Genomic DNA, 18,013 nt, shown 5'->3' with positions numbered 1-18,013 from the left:
TCTTTGCCGTATGAGCACAAAGGTGACCACGACTCAGAATATGACCGAGATGCCCAGACTTATTCCAAAGTAACTGGTATCCCAACTGTCGGGGCCACTTACTCGGCCACTCATATGTTGCCCGTGGTTCATGAACTAGGACGTGACTACAGGAACCCACACCATGAACCAGGAACTGATTACTAAAACAAAATCTCTGACTGACATTTATTTTTTGGCTATTTAGACATTGGAAGTCATTGTCTTCCCATCAGGTATTTTTCTCCAGAATGTAATTTTCACTCTGCAGTAGTATGTGCACTGATATAAAACTTCCTGGCAGATTAAAACTGTGTGCCGGACTGAGACTCGAACTCGGGACTTTGCCTTTCGCGGGGCAAGTGCTCTACCACCACTGAACTACCCAAGCACGACTCACGACCCATCCTTACAGCTTTACTTCCACCAGTACCTTGTCTCCTACCTTCCAAACTTCACAGAAGCTCTCCTGCAAAACTTGCAGAACTAGCACTCCAGGAAGAAAGGATATTGTGGAGACAAAGGTTTTAATCGGCCAGGAAGTTTCAGATATTTTTCTGTTGCTCAGCAGCATTGGAAATCACTTTTTTCTGTTACTGTGGAACATCAGGAGTCACATTTTCTATTTTCTTGAGTCTCATACCCTCATATGTACACATACACTATGTGATCAAAAGCATGCGGACACCTAGCGAAAAATGATTTACAAGTTCATGGCGCCTTCCATCAGTAAAGCTGGAATTCAATATGATGCTGGCCCACCCTCAGCCTTGATGACAGCTTCCATTTTCACAGCCAAATGTTCAATCTGATGCTGGAAGGCTTCGTAGGGAATGGTAGCCCATTCTTCACGGAGTGCTGCACTGAGAAGAGGTATCGATGTTGGTTGGTGAGGCCTGCCACGAAGTTGGCGTTCCAAAACATCACAAATGTGTTTTATAGGATTCAGATCAGGACTGTGTACAGGTTACTCCATTACAGAGATGTGATTGTCATGTAACCACTCCACCACAGGCCGTGCATTATGAACAGGAGCTCAATCATGTTGAAAGATGCAGTCGCCATCCCCGAATTGCTCTGCAACAGTGGGAAGCAAGAAGGTGCTTAAAACATCAATGTAGGCCTGTGCTGTGATAGTGCCACATAAAATATAGGATACAGATTAGGCGTGTAAACCCCCTAGATGAAAACCACGTCCACAACATTACACCACTGCCTCCGAATTTTACTGTTGGCACTACACATGCTGGCAGATGACGTTCACCGGGCATTCTTCATACCCACACCCTACCATTGGATCGCCACATTGTGTACCGTGATTTGTCACTCCACACAACATTTTTCCACTGTTCAATTGTCCAACGTTTACGCTCCTTACACCAAATGAGGTGTCATTTGGCATTTACTGGTGTGATCTGTGGCTTATGAGTATCTATCATAGTACTTGCAGTGGATCATGATGCAGTTTGGAATTCATGCGTGGTGGTCTGGATAGATGTTGGCCTATTACACATTAGGACCCTCTTCAACTGTCGGCCATCTCTGTCAGTCAACAGATGAGGTCGGCCTGTAAGCTTTTGTGCTGTACGTGTCCCTTCACATTTCCACTTTACTATCACATTGGAAACAGTGGACCCAGGGATGTTTAGGAGTATGGAAAGCTCATGTACAGACATATTACACAAGTGACACCCAATCAACTGACCACCTTCAAAGTCCGTGAGTGCCACGGAGTGCCCCATTCTGCTCTCTCATGATGTCTAATGACTGCTGAGGTCGCTGACAGGGGGTACCTGGCAGTAGAGTGCAGCACGATGCACCTAATATGAAAAACTTACGTTTTGGGACTGTCCGGATACTTATGATCACATAGGATATACCTTCTCACGTAAGCAAAATATATCCATTTTTGCAACCTTGTGTTTTGTAACCCTACTTAGAGAGGACAGTGACAAATTCAGTCAGGTACCAATCATTCTCAGAGAATCCAGACCCAGCACATCCATTATGACACTATACACGAAACCGAGACTTGCCAAATAATAATAATAATAATAATAATAATAATAATGTGGTGACAACCTTTGTTCAGTGTTGTTGTTAGGTCCAGCACTAGTAGTCCACATCTCTCTGCTGGTGACTCACAAGAAGCCACAAAAATAGTTACTGTTCTAACAGCCCAAGCAGCTCCAAACACCCAGAAAAATTATCAATACATTTTTACTGTGTTTGTAACATTGAAAACAGTTCTTGTGTTTCCCGCATTGTGTATGTCAAACATCAATTAAAAATCTTTTCTAAATATAGTTTTTGATTTTCTTGTTACATTTCTGTAATGCAATCCTCGTTGTTGTTGCTGTGGTCTTCATCTCCCAGTACCTACTGCAACCCACATCCTTTTGAATCTGCTTAGTGTATTCATCTCTTGGTCTCCCTCTACGATTTTTACCCTCCACGCTGCCCTCCAATACTAAATTGGTGATTCCTCGATGTCTCAAAACATGTCCTACCAACCGGTCCCTTCTTCTAGTCAAATTGTGCCACAAATTTCTCTTCTTTCCAATTCTATTAGTTATGTGATCTACCCATCTAACCTTCAGCGTTCTTCTGTAGGATCACATTTCGAAAACTTCTATTCTCTTCTTGTCCAAACTATTCATCGTCCACGTTTCACTTCCATACATGGCTACACTCCATACAAATACTCTCAGAAACTACTTCGTGACACTTAAATCTATACTCGATGTTAACAAATTTCTCCTCTTCAGAAACACTTTCCTCATTTTGTTGATTGTCATCGTATATATCTTCCTTTCAAGACACTATACATTCCGTTCAGCTGCTCTTCCAGGTCTTTTGCTGTCTCTGACAGAATTACAATGTCATCGGCGAACTTCAAAGTGTTTATTTCTTATCCATGGATTTTAATACCTACTCCGAATTTTTCTTTCGTTTCCTTTACTGCTTGCTTAATAAACATATTGAATAACATCGGGGAGAGGCTGCAACCCTGTCTCACTTCCTTCCCTTTCGTACCCCTCGACTCTTATAACTGCCATCTGGTTTCTGTACAAATTGTAAATAGCCTTTCCCTCCCTGTATTTTACCCCTGTATCCTTTAGAATTTGAGAGGGAGTATTCCAGTCAACATTGTCAAAAGTTTTCTCTAATCTACAAATGCTAGAAATGTAGGTTTGCCTTTCCTTAATCTATCTTCTAAGAAAAGTCGTAAGGGCCAGTATTGCCTCACGTGTTCCCAACATTTCCATGAAATCCAAATTGATCTTCCCCAAGGTCGACTTCTACCAGTTTTTCCATTCGTTTGTAAAGAATTTGTGTTAGTATTTTTCAGCCGTGGCTTATTAAACTGATGTTCGGTAATTTTCACACCTGTCAACACCTGCTTTCTTTTGGATTGGAATGGTTATATTCTTCTTGAAGTCTGAGGGTATTTCGCCTGTCTTATACATCTTGCTCACCAGATGGTAGAGTTTTGTCAGGACTGGCTCTCCCAAGACTGTCGTTAGTTCTAATGGGATGTTTCCTACTCCTGCGGCCTTTTTTCGACTCAGGTCTTTCAGTGCTCTGTCAAACTCTTCACGCAGTATCGTATCTCCCATTTCATCTTCATCTACATTTCCAAAATATTGTCCTCAAGTACATCGCCCTTGTATAGGCCCTCTATATCCTCCTTCCACCTTTCTGCTTTCCCTTCTTTACTTAGAACTGGATTTCCATCTGAGCTCTTGATATTCATACAAGTGGTTCTCTTTTCTCTAAAGCTCTCTTTCATTCTGCTGTAGGCAGTATCTATCTTACCCCTAGTGATATGCGCCTCTATATACTTACATTTGTCCTCTAGCCAACGCTGCTTAGTCATTTTGCACTTCCTGTCGATCTCATTTTTGAGATGTTTGTATTCTTTTTTGCATGCTTCATTTTCTGTGTTTTTTGTATTTTCTCCTTTCATCAATTAAATTAAATATCTCTTCTGTTACCCAAGGATTTCTATTAGCCTTCGTCTTTTTACCTTCTTGGCCCTCTGCTACCTTCAATAGTTCCTCTCTAAAAGCCAACCATTCTTCTTCTACTGTATTTCTTTCCCCCAATCTTGTCAATTGTTCCCTAATGCTCTCTATAAGTTCTGGTTCTTTCAGTTTATCCAGGCCCTCTCTCATCAATTTCCCATCTTTTCGCAGTTTCTTCATTTTTAATCTACAATTCATAACCAATAGATTGTGGTCAGAGTCCACATCTGCCCCTGGAAATGCCTTACAATTGAAAATCTGGTTCCTAAATCTCTGTCTTAAGATTATGTAATCTATCTGATACCTTCCAGTATCTCCAAGCTTCTTTCATGTATACAACCTTCTTTCATGGTTATTGAACCAAGTACTAGCTATGATTAAGTTATGTTCTGTGCAAAATTCTACCTGGCGGCTTTCTCTTCCATTCTTTACTCCCATTCCATATTCACCTACTACGTTTCCTTCTCTTCCTTTCCTAGTGTCGAGTTCCAGTCACCCATGACTATTAAATTTTCATCTCCCTTTACTACCTGAATAATTTCTTTTATCTCATCATACAACTCATCAATCTCTTCGTCATCTGGAGAGCTAGATGGCATATAAACTAGCACTACTGTGGTAAGCGTGTCCTTCGTATCTATCTTGGCCACACTAATGCTTTCACTATGCTGTTTGTAGTAGCTTACCCATACTCCTATTTTTTTTATTCATTATTAAACCTACTCCTGCATTACCCCTATTTGATTTTGAATTTGTAACCCTGTATTCACCTGACCAAAACTCTTGTTCCTCCTGCCACCGAACTTCACTAATTCCCACTATATCTAACTTTAACCTATCCATTTCCCTTTTTAAATTTTCTAACCTACCTGTCTTATTTAGGGATCTGACATTCCACGCTCCGATCCGTAGAACGCCAGTTTTCTTCTCCTGATAACGACCTCCTCTTGAGTAGTCCCTGCCCGGAGATCTGAATGGGGGGCTATTTTAGCTCCGGAATGTTGTACCCAAGAGGACGCCAACATCATTTATCCATACAGTAAAGCTGCATGCCGTCGGGAAAAATTACAGCCGTAGTTTCCCCTCGCTTTCAGCCGTTCGCAATACCAGCACAGCATGGCCGTTTTGGTTAGTGTTACAAGGCCAGATTAGTCAATCATCCAGACTGTTGCCCCTGCAACTACTGAAAAGGCTGTTGCCCCTCTTCAGGAACCACACATTTGTCTGGCCTCTCAACAGATATCCCTCCGTTGTGGTTGTACCTTCAGTACGGCTATCTGTAACGCTGAGGCACACAAGCTTCCCCACCAACTGCAAGGTCCATGGTTCTTGGGGGGGATGCAATCCTTATAACTATAATAATTAGTGGAAAAAAATGGTCCAGAAAAGTCAGAGGTTGGAGGGTTAACTGAATCTGAAAAATGAAGCTTATCCTCCCGTAACATGTAGTTCGACAAGAACAGCAAATTACCTAGCTGAATGGAGTAATTCTGGGTATTAGTAATGTGCAGCAACCACTGTTTCATATTTGTAAAAATGGAGAATGCTAAAACCACCTAACTAACGATAAGCTCAAAGTACAATTATTCACTCTTTTTTGTTGTGATGTTCCAACCTTTGTGTGCCGATATCTTTGTTCCTTACTGATACTCATGGTTAATAATAAGAATGAATTTAGGGTGGGTTACTACTGTAGTGGAAATAATTTCCATATAGACTACGCATCTGTGTCTAGGGTTCAGCTTGAAATTTCACGTTCTGGAACGAATGGACTTTGTGATTTGGTCTGGTTAACAGTATATCTACATCTACACTCCACAAACCAGTTTATGGTGTGTGGTGGTGAGATCTTTGTTTTACCATTATCATATCCTCCTTTCCTGTTGCAGTCATGAATGTTTTGTTGAATAATAATAGTTGACAAGCTCCTGTGGGGGCTCGATGTCTCTAGTTTTACCTCCACGCACTTTTTGCGATAAAATACATGGGAGAAAGCAGTATATTGGTTGACTCTTCTAGGAACTTTTACTCTCAGAACTTTAACACTAAAGCACATCTTGGCGCAGAATGCCTCTCTTGCAATATCTGCAACTCGAGTCGGCCGAGCACCTCTGTGACAGTTTCACTTTTACTAAATGAACCTGTAACAAAATATGCTGCTCTTCTTTGGATATTCTCTATTTCCTCTATCAATCCCATCTGGTACAGATCCCAGACTGATGAGTACTGGTGTAACGAGAACTTTGTAAGCTGCCCCCTTTGCGGGTGAGCCACACTTCCTGAGGAATCTTCCAGTGAATCTCAGCCTGACATCTGCCACACCAGTGATACGTTTTATGTGGTCTTTCCACTTTAAATTGCCACTACATATTTTATGGACTGCTTCCAATGATTGTTCTGTGATCATGTAATCGTACTCAGCAGTCCCTATACCAAGTGTCAACTCTCTGCAAGGTCTTGCAGTATTTCAAATCAGTATTCTAGAGTTGCAACTTCCTTCTACATCTACATCTACGTTTATACTCCGCAAGCCACCCAACGGTGTGTGGCAGAGGGCACTTTACATGCCACTGTCATTACCTCCCTCTTCTGTTCCAGTTGCGTATGGTTCGCTGGAAGAACAACTGTCTGAAAGCCTCCGTGCTCGCTCAAATCTCTCTAATTTTACATTTGTGATCTCCTCGGGAGGTATAAGTAGGGGGAAGCAATATATTCGATACCTCATCCAGAAACGCACCATCTCGAAACCTGGACAGCAAGCTACACCGCAATGCAGAGCACATCTCTTGCAGAGTCTGCCACTCGAGTTTGCTAAACATCTCTGTAATGCTATCACGGTTACCAAATAACCCTGTGATGAAACGCGCCGCTCTTCTTTGGATCTTCTCTATCTCATCCATCAATCCGATCGGGTACGGATCCCACACTGATGAGCAATACTCAAGTATAGGTCAAACGAGTGTTTTGTAAGCCACCTCCTCTGTTGGACTACATTTTCTAAGGACTCTCCCAATGAATCTCAACCTGGCACCCACTTTACCAACAATTAATTGTATATGATCATTCCACTTCAAATCGTTCCGCACGCATACTCCCACATATTGTACAGAAGTAACTGGTACCAGTGTTTGTTCCGCTATCATATAATCATACAATAAAGGGTCCTTCTTTCTATGTATTCGCAATACATTACATTTGTCTGAAGATTTCTCTCCGTTGTGAATGATAGGCTGTATTCTATCTGCTGAAAGCTCTTCAATCCAGCCACACAGTCGGTCTGATATTCTGCATGCTTGTATTCTGTTCATTAAACGGCAGAATGGCACTGTTCATATTAAATGTATTTTAACATTTGTAGTACAGCAGAGTCCTGTTAATCCGAACCCCTGGTAATCCGAATGTTTGGTTAATCCGAACATGAAAAATGTTAGACTAAGTATGGAAAACTGTGCAGTAAACTGCTGTACGTACACACTATTTTAATTTACACAGTGCTGTAAACATGGTATTAGAAAAATTGGCAAGAAAATATTATATTTAAACAACGCATAACAATGAAAGAAAAGTTGTCAAACTTACTAAAATAGAGAGAACATTTGATCCCCACTTTTTAGATGACAAAAACTCAGTCACTGTTTTTTGGCGTAATGAAGGCAGTCTGTTATATGACGCATAGTTGCGCCATCGTCTTATAAATGTCAAATCAGCAGGTGTTGCAGTGGGCTGTTGCTCCAGATAATGTAGTGCGAGGCCGAGGGCTTCTGCTGCGTCGCTGTGCGGCACTGGCTCTCCTTTGTCGCTCTGATGTCACTTGTGTCACAGCAGTCCACTTCTTCCTGGTCTCGAGTCATAGCAGCGACTAAATCTGCATCAGTAACTTTCTCCACATATGCCCCATCTGCTGCCATCCACTCATTTACGTCTCCTTCACTAGCTTCTTCACATCCAGGGATTGTCTGAATCATTTGTAGTAGATTTTCCTCTTCATTTTGAATTAGGTTGTCCTGAAATTCAAGAGATGTCCACAGTTTTCTCCACGATTTTCTGAGTATTTTCAAAAATATTCTGCCACGCCTCAGCGGCCTGATAGACAGCGTCCTTCACATTGGTATTTTTTATTTTACCCACTAAAGGAATGTTATCATCTTGGATCAGCATTCTTAAAAATTGTTTTCTGTAAATAAGTTTCAATGTTTGGTCCATTGGCTGTAGAAGTGGTGTAACATTTGGCGGCAAAAACTTCGCCACAATTTCTCCGTCACATAATTCCTCAGTGCTGGAGTGAGAAGGTGCATTATCAATCAAAAGGAGTGCATGGAGAGACAAATGATTTTCCTTAGAAAACCGTCGAACAGAGGGAACAAACTGGCTGTGAAACCATTCTTTGAACAGCTTACTGTCCCTCCGTGCTTTTTTTCTGGTTGCGATAAAATACGGGCAGAGACTTCGTGTTGCAGTTTTTAAAAGCTCCGGGGGTAGCAGATTTGCCGATCAGCAGGGAAGACAATTTGTGATTACCAGCAGCATTGCTGCACGCTAATAAAGTTGCACGGTCTTTGCACATTTTAAAACGGGGATCATGGTCTTCTGCTTTTGATGCCAGGCTTTTTGTTGGCGACTTCCTAAAATTAAGGCCAGTCTCATCAGTGTTATAAATTTTTTTGGGGAGAATACTTTTCATCTCCTATCACTTTCTCAAACTCACCTAAGTATTCGTTCACTGCATCACGCCCAGAAGAAAGCTTCTCACCAGTAAATGTTAGCTAACGGATTACATGTCGTTTTTTGAATCTGCCCAACCGACGCGTACTCGCACTAAAAGACTCATCCCCATTCATTAACTTGTTCAGGAAAACAGCCCTCTCCTGAACCAGTGCTCCACTCAGAGGAATTCCCCTTTCTCTTTCCAACAGAAACCAAAGGAAAAGAGCTTCATCCACTTTATCGTACTGGGACTGTTCAAAAGTCTGCCGAATTTCGAGTGTTTTTCTCCAAGACGTTGCACAGGACTGTTCCAGCTTCACTCGGTTCTTCTTCCAATCACAAATGGTTGCTTTACCAACACCCAGTTCCATTGCCAGTTTAGATGCATTCTCACCATTGTCTATCCACTTCAAAGCAGTCAGTGTTTCTTTGAGAGTTAACATTGTATGTTTTGTTTACTCGTCACAAAAATACTTACACCACTACACCTGAATGAATACAATACAACTGTTATTCGTGGCAGCAATTGGCAAGTAACATAATCAAGTGCTTTGCAAGACAACTGGCAGTGCACTGACCTCAGACACTACAAAGGTCTAATCATTGTACAACAACTGGGGAAGGGGTGAGGATCAGCCATTGTTCCCACACTTGTTACCATGGTGTACCTACTTATCTGCTTGGTATACTTCATACTAGAAACTCGTCACCGTAATTCCGGCCAATCCGAACAATCGGTAATCTGAACAAGGTCTGGTCCCAATTTGTTCAGATTAATATGACTCTACTGTATTCTACAGTTAAATTTTGTAATTGCTTAGTATTAAATCGCTTAGGGCAATGAAAACAGCTCAACAGTGTAAGAGCAGGAGCAGTGGCATTTTCAAAATACCTGCTTCTCAGCTTATATACAAAGTGTTCAGAAAGTTACTGTCCAGTTACAACTTATGTTGGACATGATGTCCAGAGTTGGCTGTACAAGTCAGAACACTTTGTGCAGATCTGACTATGATGTGCTTCTCATGCACGCAGTTATTTCAGTTTTTAAGTCACACAGCATGCGTAGGTGATTCTGATACACTATAGAGCCTGCTGCTCTCCAAAAGAAAAAATCTGGTCGGGTAAGGTCTGGCAAGGTCTTTTGAGATGAAATGTTCCCCAGAAAATTGTTCCAGAAGGTGCACAGTTTTGTTAGCTGTGTGCGCCATATTTTTGAATAATGTGCTGTGTGGATATTCCTACCCACACTCCGATTTTCTGATCTCGCAGTGGCATTTTGAGCACTGGACAGGGATTCTCCATCAACTGTAATTGTGTGTCTTATATGTTAACATGACCAGAGACGTGAAACCGAGCCTCGTCTGTGTAGAAGGTGACATTGAGAATATAAATCATATTCCTCTCAACATAAGATTCAAACCATTTTCGGCAATGGAATTGCTTTTCATCCTCCATGTGTTTCAATTTGTGCACTGCTGTCACTTTATATGGGAACAACTTCAATGTTTGCCTAATTACTTTATGCACAGTTGCAGTCCTGAAGTCCTTTTCAAATTCTTGTTGGGTCTTCAGGCGGGTCAAACTTTCATCTGCACCTAATATTTCCACAGTACAATAGGCTGCACCATCAGGTGAGAGTAGCTAAGCTGCTCTCGCTGATAACTGATTCGAACCACGAATGGCAGTAAAATACAAAAGCACACGCTCTGAGATAATGCGCAAGTACTCAAACGTTGCTGCTGCCCCATGGGGCATGAAGAGCTGCCGTACCTCCAGCTGGCGAAAAACGACTTACCATTAAAAATTAATACTCGTAGCCGGCCGATTCCCGTGCCATTGTTTCTTCGTGTCGGATAAAACAGGATTCCAAGTTATACTTAGCTGGTATCCATTATCACAGTTAATGATATTATCTGTTGTTCTGATTTCAGTAGGTTCTTTTAAAACACAGTCTCTGTAAAGCGAGGCATTTGCAGCCACTTGAGTGTCTTTGTGTAGTATCCTGTTCCTCTGTAAGACAGGGCCAAGCTGCCGCAGATTTTTCAGGTTGTGGTAATCACATATGGTGGTGATCAACACATCTGTCATTGATGGTACTGGCAGACAGAATACATGTGCCCACCCCCCCCCCCTACACACACACACACACACACACACACACACACACACACACACACACACACACACACACTTATGAGAGACTGTTTGTAAGAACCCAATGAATGAATCGAGGATGGAACTTTTAGATTGTGGAAGAAATATGGTTGGTGTGGAAGAAAACAACCTGTATTAAGTATAAAAGATATCATTCTTCTTTCTAGAGGAGCCATACTTGTAGAATGGTGTTAAAATGAAAACTGTGTTACATTTTCTGTGTGTTGCAGGATGAAGATTCACTTACAAATCCACCAGTCGCTGTTGACGAGGTAGAGGTTTCCTAAGAACGCTGGATTGTGTGCAGTACATTTTCCACACCACAGAAGATACAGTGTTGTACTGTTGCAGAATGATTTATTTATTTTGCATGTCATGAATTCTGTGTAGGTACTCAAGAAATTGGTAACGACTATTGGGAGGATTTGTGAGCAGCACCAGAGCCGTGATCTGACACTTTTGTATGCCAATTTGCCATCTTGTAGTGCCGTCAAGAAGCTTGCATATTGGATGTAATGGAAGAGTCTATTTGTGGCGGGTACACATTTGCATACCTTTGCATGCGCTTCTGTCATGACTGTATCCTTATTTCTCAAACGTGTCAGGTGCAACCAAAAGTGCGTCATCTTGTAATCATTCCGTACCTCTCCCATCCCCTATCCCCTTCCTCTTATACCTGTGATCTCATTGCTTACTTCTACAACTGGAAGTTAGCCCATAGTTCTTGTTCACATGGTCTTTTTTTTTTTTTTTTTTTTTTACCCGAAGATAATGCATAATGTAGCTTGTTGTAATTAGGATTAGAAGACATATATACTAATATAGTAAGCTGATAGTATGTTTTCACATAGCTGTTGTCACAAGTTACGGAGAAATTAGTCGAGTTTTGGCAGGAAGGAGAACAATCTTTTATTTTCTAGTACTGCTGTTATTGCTAATACTGTGGAATCGGGGAAATTAACTGTGATTACTGTTTCCACCTCCCCGAGAGCCCACCGATAGAGAGTTACTCTTTCTCTGTGTTTGTATATTTTGTGAAAGAAGCTTTGGGCATTGTAATTGTAAGTGTGAAATACTCTTTTCTCATTAATTGTTGCAAACGGTGCATCATGTTTTCCTGTAAGTGTAGGAACTTTTTTTTGTTAAATTTTCTTAGAATCGTTTAATCTGTGACTGACGTTTGGAAGTCTGTGCATTGTCTGCTCTCATCCTACCTTGTTGACGGAAAGTGAAAAATTATTCAATTTGTGTTACTGATCAGAAGAAGAATGCAGAACTGATTGTTTCTTTTCATTATTATTGTGTAGTATTTATGTAGTGAGATGCTTGCTTTCAGATGTTTCTGTGTGAGTGTACTTTTCCATTTCTCTATCTTCATGGTAAAATGAACATTTTTCTCCAGTATTTGATTAGCTTTGATGTTGTATTACCCTATCAATATTTAGAGAATGAATATAATTATACCCTTGTCATAAATAAACAGATCCTTGTCTCCTCTAAATCAGACACGCCTTCCCCCATTTTGCCATTACACATTACGCTACATTGATGTTTGTAAGAGAAAATACAGTATTAAGGCACTGTTGTTTCAGAAAGTATGTGACATATTTTGAGCAAGTTCTTGACCTGTAGGCAGCTTCAGACGTAGCTAGCATTAGAACTGCATTGGACTTTTTTCAAAGGCATACATTATATACTTTTTTTTCTCCCCCCCCCCCCCCCCCCTCCCCGTGCCCAATTGATCACAATACTGTTCTTTGTGGCAGTGTTAATGTAAATTATAAACTAGCACAATTTCATTACTATTGCAATTTTCTGTGTATATTTTATCTTGTAGTTACCAGATGCGCAGCTGTAAATATTTTGACTAAATTTATGACACTGTGGAGAAATTCTGTTATCTGTGGCCTTTACTAAGGGGGGTCCAAGTACTTCAATCTTTTGTCTGAGATTGATTTTCCACAACTGTAGATGTTTACTGCCATGTAGGTTCCTGGGAGTGGCTTTGTATATTTGTACTCTTCCTGCTTCTGTTCTCACCACCAGTTTTGAGTGTAAGGTGATAAATATTCAAGGGGAATGGCGTGGTGAGGGACATTCTTGATCTCATTTTGGAGAGATTTATGCCATAATTGAATGTGAATCAGAATTCTCACAATTATGTTTTTCAATCTGTTTTCTTCTTTTATTTAGAAGCAATAAACACCACTCAATAGTTGTATGTATTCTCCTTCCAATAGTAGTCAGTGTTCTATGTGAATTGTATTGTATTTTTCTGATGTATGTATTTATGTTAATATACACATTTCATTACTGCTGAATGCACATTCTCAGTAAAGCATCTGATGCAAGCAGCTGAATCGATAGAAATTGAATGCTGTAGATCAATATTGACTGCTTTCTGGTTGTTGCCAACTTTACTCGTCAAATAACACTGTGATTAGTAAGTCTGTGTCTAAAAGCTCTTGTAAGTGATATACTGAATTAGCAGTCACTAGCACATAGTTCGAAATCCTCTTATTTATTGACATATTAAGTGCATTAAAGTTGGTTTTAACCAGAAGACAGACAGTACCACTCGACGTAATTACATTGATGTCGATTCGGCTGCTGTCGTCAAGTGTCTCATCAGGAGTCGTCTTAGAGCGTGCATGTAGTACCTATTATTGTCAGCACTGTTTGTGGTAATTATATCTTGAATGTTGCCGGTAACTAATAGCTGTAGATGCCACCCTGTACACACTGATTTATTACAAAAAATGTTGTGTTCTTTATTTTTATTATCTAAAGTTTCCATTATGTATTTACCTGTAGTAATTATACAAGGTGTTAATAAAGTTTTCTTGGCTTGCAGAACCATTATTTACCTCTTAAGTTAAGAATGGGTTAATTGGTTGATTGTAGGCGATCCCAGATAACACTGTTACCCCTACAAGAAACTTCAGGACAGTGTAAGTGTACTGACCCAGAACTGCACCTTGGAAGGCCTATAACCACTCTTCTTGGATTGTCTTCTTGCAGTCAGTGGACTCAATGAACATTTGTTAAAGTACACAACACTGCAGCAAATGATTTTTGAATTCGTCATTTTTATTGACACGCAGTGTTCCCTTTTTGACGATAGAAAATTGATGGAAAATTATACTGAAATGCAGGAGGATCTGCAGCGAATTGACGCATGGTGCAGGGAATGGTAATTGAATCTCAATGTAGACAAGTGTAATGAGCTGTGAATACATAGAAAGATAGATAGATTCCTTATCATTTAGCTACAAAATAGCAGGTCAGCAACTGGAAGCAGTTAATTCCATAAATTATCTGGGAGTAAGCATTAGAAGTGATTTAAAATGGAATGATTATATATAGTTGATCATCAGTAAAGCAGATGCCAGGCTGAGATTCATTGGAAGAATCCTAAGGAAATACAATCCGAAAACAAAGGAAGTAGGTTACAGTACCTTGTCCGCCCAGTGCTTGAATACTGCTCAGCAGTGTGGGATCCGTACCAGATAGGGTTGATAGAAGAGATAGAGAAGATCCAACGGGGAGCAGCACGCTTCGTTATAGGATCATTTAGTAATCGCGAAAGCGTTATGGAAATGATAGATGAACTCCAGTGGAAGACTGCAGGAGAGACACTCAGTAGCTAGTTACGGGCTTTTGTTAAAGTTTCGAGAACACACCTTCACCGAAGAGTCAAGCAGTATATTGCTCCCTCCTACGTATATCTGGCGAAGAGACCATGAGGATAAAATCAGAGAGATTAGAGCCCACACAGAAGCTTACCGACAATCCTTCTTTCCACGAACAATACGAGACTGGAATAGAAGGGAGAACTGATAGAGGTACTCAAGGTACCCTCCGCCACACACCGGCAGGTGGCTTGCGGAGTATGGATGTAGATGAAGATAGCTTAGAACATCATGGTCCGACACACCAATAACTTACACTTATTTACAAACATCCACAAAGCAGAATTATGGCAGACTAACATATTATTTTACATGACTGCTACATAGTATTTGAATGACGAAACATGTAGAAGTTCACAGCTAGGCCCTGACTGGCTCCCGCATAAAGTGTACATTTCATACACACTACTTACTTTATACATACTTACTTGAACCTCCTACTTACACATTCTACTTAATTTATACCTCTTACTTACGGTAGCAAAGCACAAACTGACTGCATATCATGTTTCTGGAAAAACAAAAATCAAGGCTATGGTACTGTGTTACTGAATTTTGGAAGTACTTACATTTTAATACTGGATAATTTTAGAAGACAGGTCTGCATCTGACGCTCAAATTGCTGACAGCACGTAATTCCACCTAACTCGTCAGATGTGAATACAGCCACTTCACGCTGAGGGGAAACTGCACTCAACTTTCATGACGCTTGTTTGAGTGTCGCACACTCAAATTGATTAGCAGTCTGAGTGCAGCTAACTGCATGCTGTAGAGCACGAACACAAGATGGAGGAAAGTGCAAAATCGAAACGTCATTCAAAATAATATATGCTGAGTGCAATAAACGGTAGCTGTAACAAAGTTAGGGAGAGATTTTCATCAGCGACTGACAAGGATGTCAGCTACATGTACCTGTGGCACGTGCACTGCTCTCCCGTCTTACATCTGCGACACCATACATCTGAAGGCACCTGTCTGCAGATTATGACAAAGTGTAATTTCTGAAGCATTGGCAGTTTCAGTGAAAGTTGCAATAGTTAAAAAGGTGCATAGAAATGTGTGCCAGTGACCTTTGTCCATGTACATTAACATTAGGTGTAAGATCTTGTTGTATATCAGGAGCTTGTAAATCTTGGTTCTGAATTGACAGATGTAGACATTTCCAACATTTTGCCGCCTCCTATCATAGTAGTACAAAATACTGAAAGACGACCCCATGACATACGAGTGCGTGTGATGTCCAGCATTATTCAGGCCATAGGCATGAATGCATGTGGATGTACAGTGGGTGTATAGTCCGATAGATACCAAAAAATGTGTCACCAATCTAGTACTGTGGGCTTTGCTTATTGAGAGTAGACACTGTGAAATATGGCAAAATTACTTTTCTGAGAAGCAAAAAAAGTATGTACAATTTATTAAGAACTACATCGAGGAAACGTTATTCAAATTTTAAGATTATTTCATTTGCCACTGTTGGAGGTGTTAATGTATGCAAGGCACTGCAATCCTTTCAGCATTATGCATACATTACACACGTTTTGAATGTAGTCCTGAAACATATGTTACATGATGATTACTTAATAATACATTTAAATTACTGTAGACATGCTGCGTGTCCAGCAAATGGAAACTGCGCAAAACACTGCTTCCAGTGTCACCGGTATTTTTGACAGTAAGCTGCAATTGTCATATTCTCTCTTAATTATAAGTACTGGGTCATTGCTGTCTCTATCTCATAGATGAGAAAGTAGAAACTCTAGAATTGCACAGAATAGTAACAATTCTGTGGTAGCCCTTTCAATTATTGGAAATGATATTTGTTTGTGACCGAGATGAGACATTAAATAGTGTGCGTCAAATATGTGATGAAATATCAGGTGCTGATAGCTATACCAAAAAAAAAATTCAGTGCAGTTTGGAATGTTATCTCTGACTGACAAAGCAAATTTGATCCAAATCAATATCATTCATTGTAATTACGCCAGCAGGGAATAACTTGGAGAGAATTTTGTTCCACCGTGCGAGGTGGTGCAGTGGTTAGATACTGGACTCGCATTTGGGAGAACGACGGTTCAATCCTGCATCCGGACATCCTGATTTAGGTTCTCCGTAATTTCCCTAAATTGCTCCAGGCAAATGCCGGCATGGTTCCTTTGAAAGGGCACGGCCGAATTCCTTCCCTAATCTGATGAGACCGATGACCTCGCTGTCTGGTCTCCTTCCCCAAACCACCCAACCCAGTTTTGTTCCTGTTAGATTTCTAATTTGTTAGGTGGTCAAATCATATGTGTACATTTGAATCAATAAAGCAGATGCTGTTATAAATAGCAACAACGTGATTTTTCATTACGAGACTGGCGAAAGTTCGTAGGTACATAGTTTTCATGTGAAATTTCAGATTGTTTCCAAAATTTCATTACTGCATAAAGTAATCTGTTTCCTCTTATGGTTCACAATGATGTCACAATTGGAAATTGCCACCCAGGGGTAAAGGTCTACAGTGTAAACAAATTGACCTGAGTGTGGTTCCGTCAGCCCGCAGGCACAGAGTGCTGCTATTAAAACGGTGGCAACAGCAGCGCGATGAGTGCTCCATACCAATGGACGTCTACCCTCCCTGCTCCACTGTGCCTTGATCGACTGTAGTCCACTTCGAGCGTTCGTACTCGGGGGAAGCCACGACCGAGCGTGGCGCACTCGAGCGATTATGAGGGCGCACTCGAGCGATTATGAGCGAGCAAAACCCCCAATTTGTAGACCGCTATTGTAGAACACAAAAATTTTCAGTATGAATAACCTTCCACATTTGAAGTTTTCGTTGGAAACGTAAAATGTTTGTCAAAAAGAGGAGAATCGAGGCTTTCAAATGCACTACGTTAGTATAAAAACAAACATTTTACAAGCTCTTTGAAAAAATCATTTTCCCATGGGTTTCATATGTAGTCATTCACTAATATTTCAATGAAGAAAATGTTCCCATAATAACCAATTGTATTATTATCATCATCAGTAATTTAAAAACTGCCCTGTCAATTATAAATTTTGATGAAACACAGTGTGAATAACAAATTAACCATTTTGTGTTATTATTGAATAACCTTCAGCATCAAAGTATTAGACAGTAAGGTGGATATTTCAAGATCAGGAAGTAATAATCAAAAATTGACTAGTTCCAAGCAGGACTCGCAGCAGTTTATACCAGCAGCGAGAAAAGAGCTAAAGGAGAAGATGGTTCCACTAAAAGCTATCCTTATAATTGATAATGCTCCCAGTCATCTTCAGAGGTTTCTCTTAAGTCCGATGGTATACGTGTACAAACACTCTTTCTCCCACCCAATATGACAGTCCTAATTTAGCCCACTGACCAGGGAATTTTGGTATCGATTAAACGTCATATCAACGTTCACTTCTCGT

At 40.5% G+C, this 18,013-nt stretch overlaps 1 protein-coding gene across 3 annotated transcripts in view; it reads left to right on the top strand.

Moving 5' to 3' along the window:
- LOC126295471 (treacle protein-like) overlaps nt 1–13,761 on the top strand; it is a 270,716-nt gene extending 256,955 nt beyond the window's left edge. For all 3 annotated transcript variants that reach the window (XM_049988006.1, XM_049988007.1, XM_049988008.1), the window contains one exon: nt 11,135–13,761. In XM_049988006.1, the coding sequence (XP_049843963.1) occupies nt 11,135–11,191 (57 nt within the window). In that variant the 3' untranslated portion in view covers nt 11,192–13,761. The remainder of the gene's footprint in view (nt 1–11,134) is intronic.
- Nucleotides 13,762–18,013: the final 4,252 nt, after the last annotated feature.

Source organism: Schistocerca gregaria, chromosome 11, assembly GCF_023897955.1.
Source record: "Schistocerca gregaria isolate iqSchGreg1 chromosome 11, iqSchGreg1.2, whole genome shotgun sequence".
Lineage (NCBI taxonomy): Eukaryota > Metazoa > Arthropoda > Insecta > Orthoptera > Acrididae > Schistocerca > Schistocerca gregaria.
Note: the sequence above shows the minus strand (reverse complement) of the source record. Positions and strands in the feature narration are given on the sequence as shown.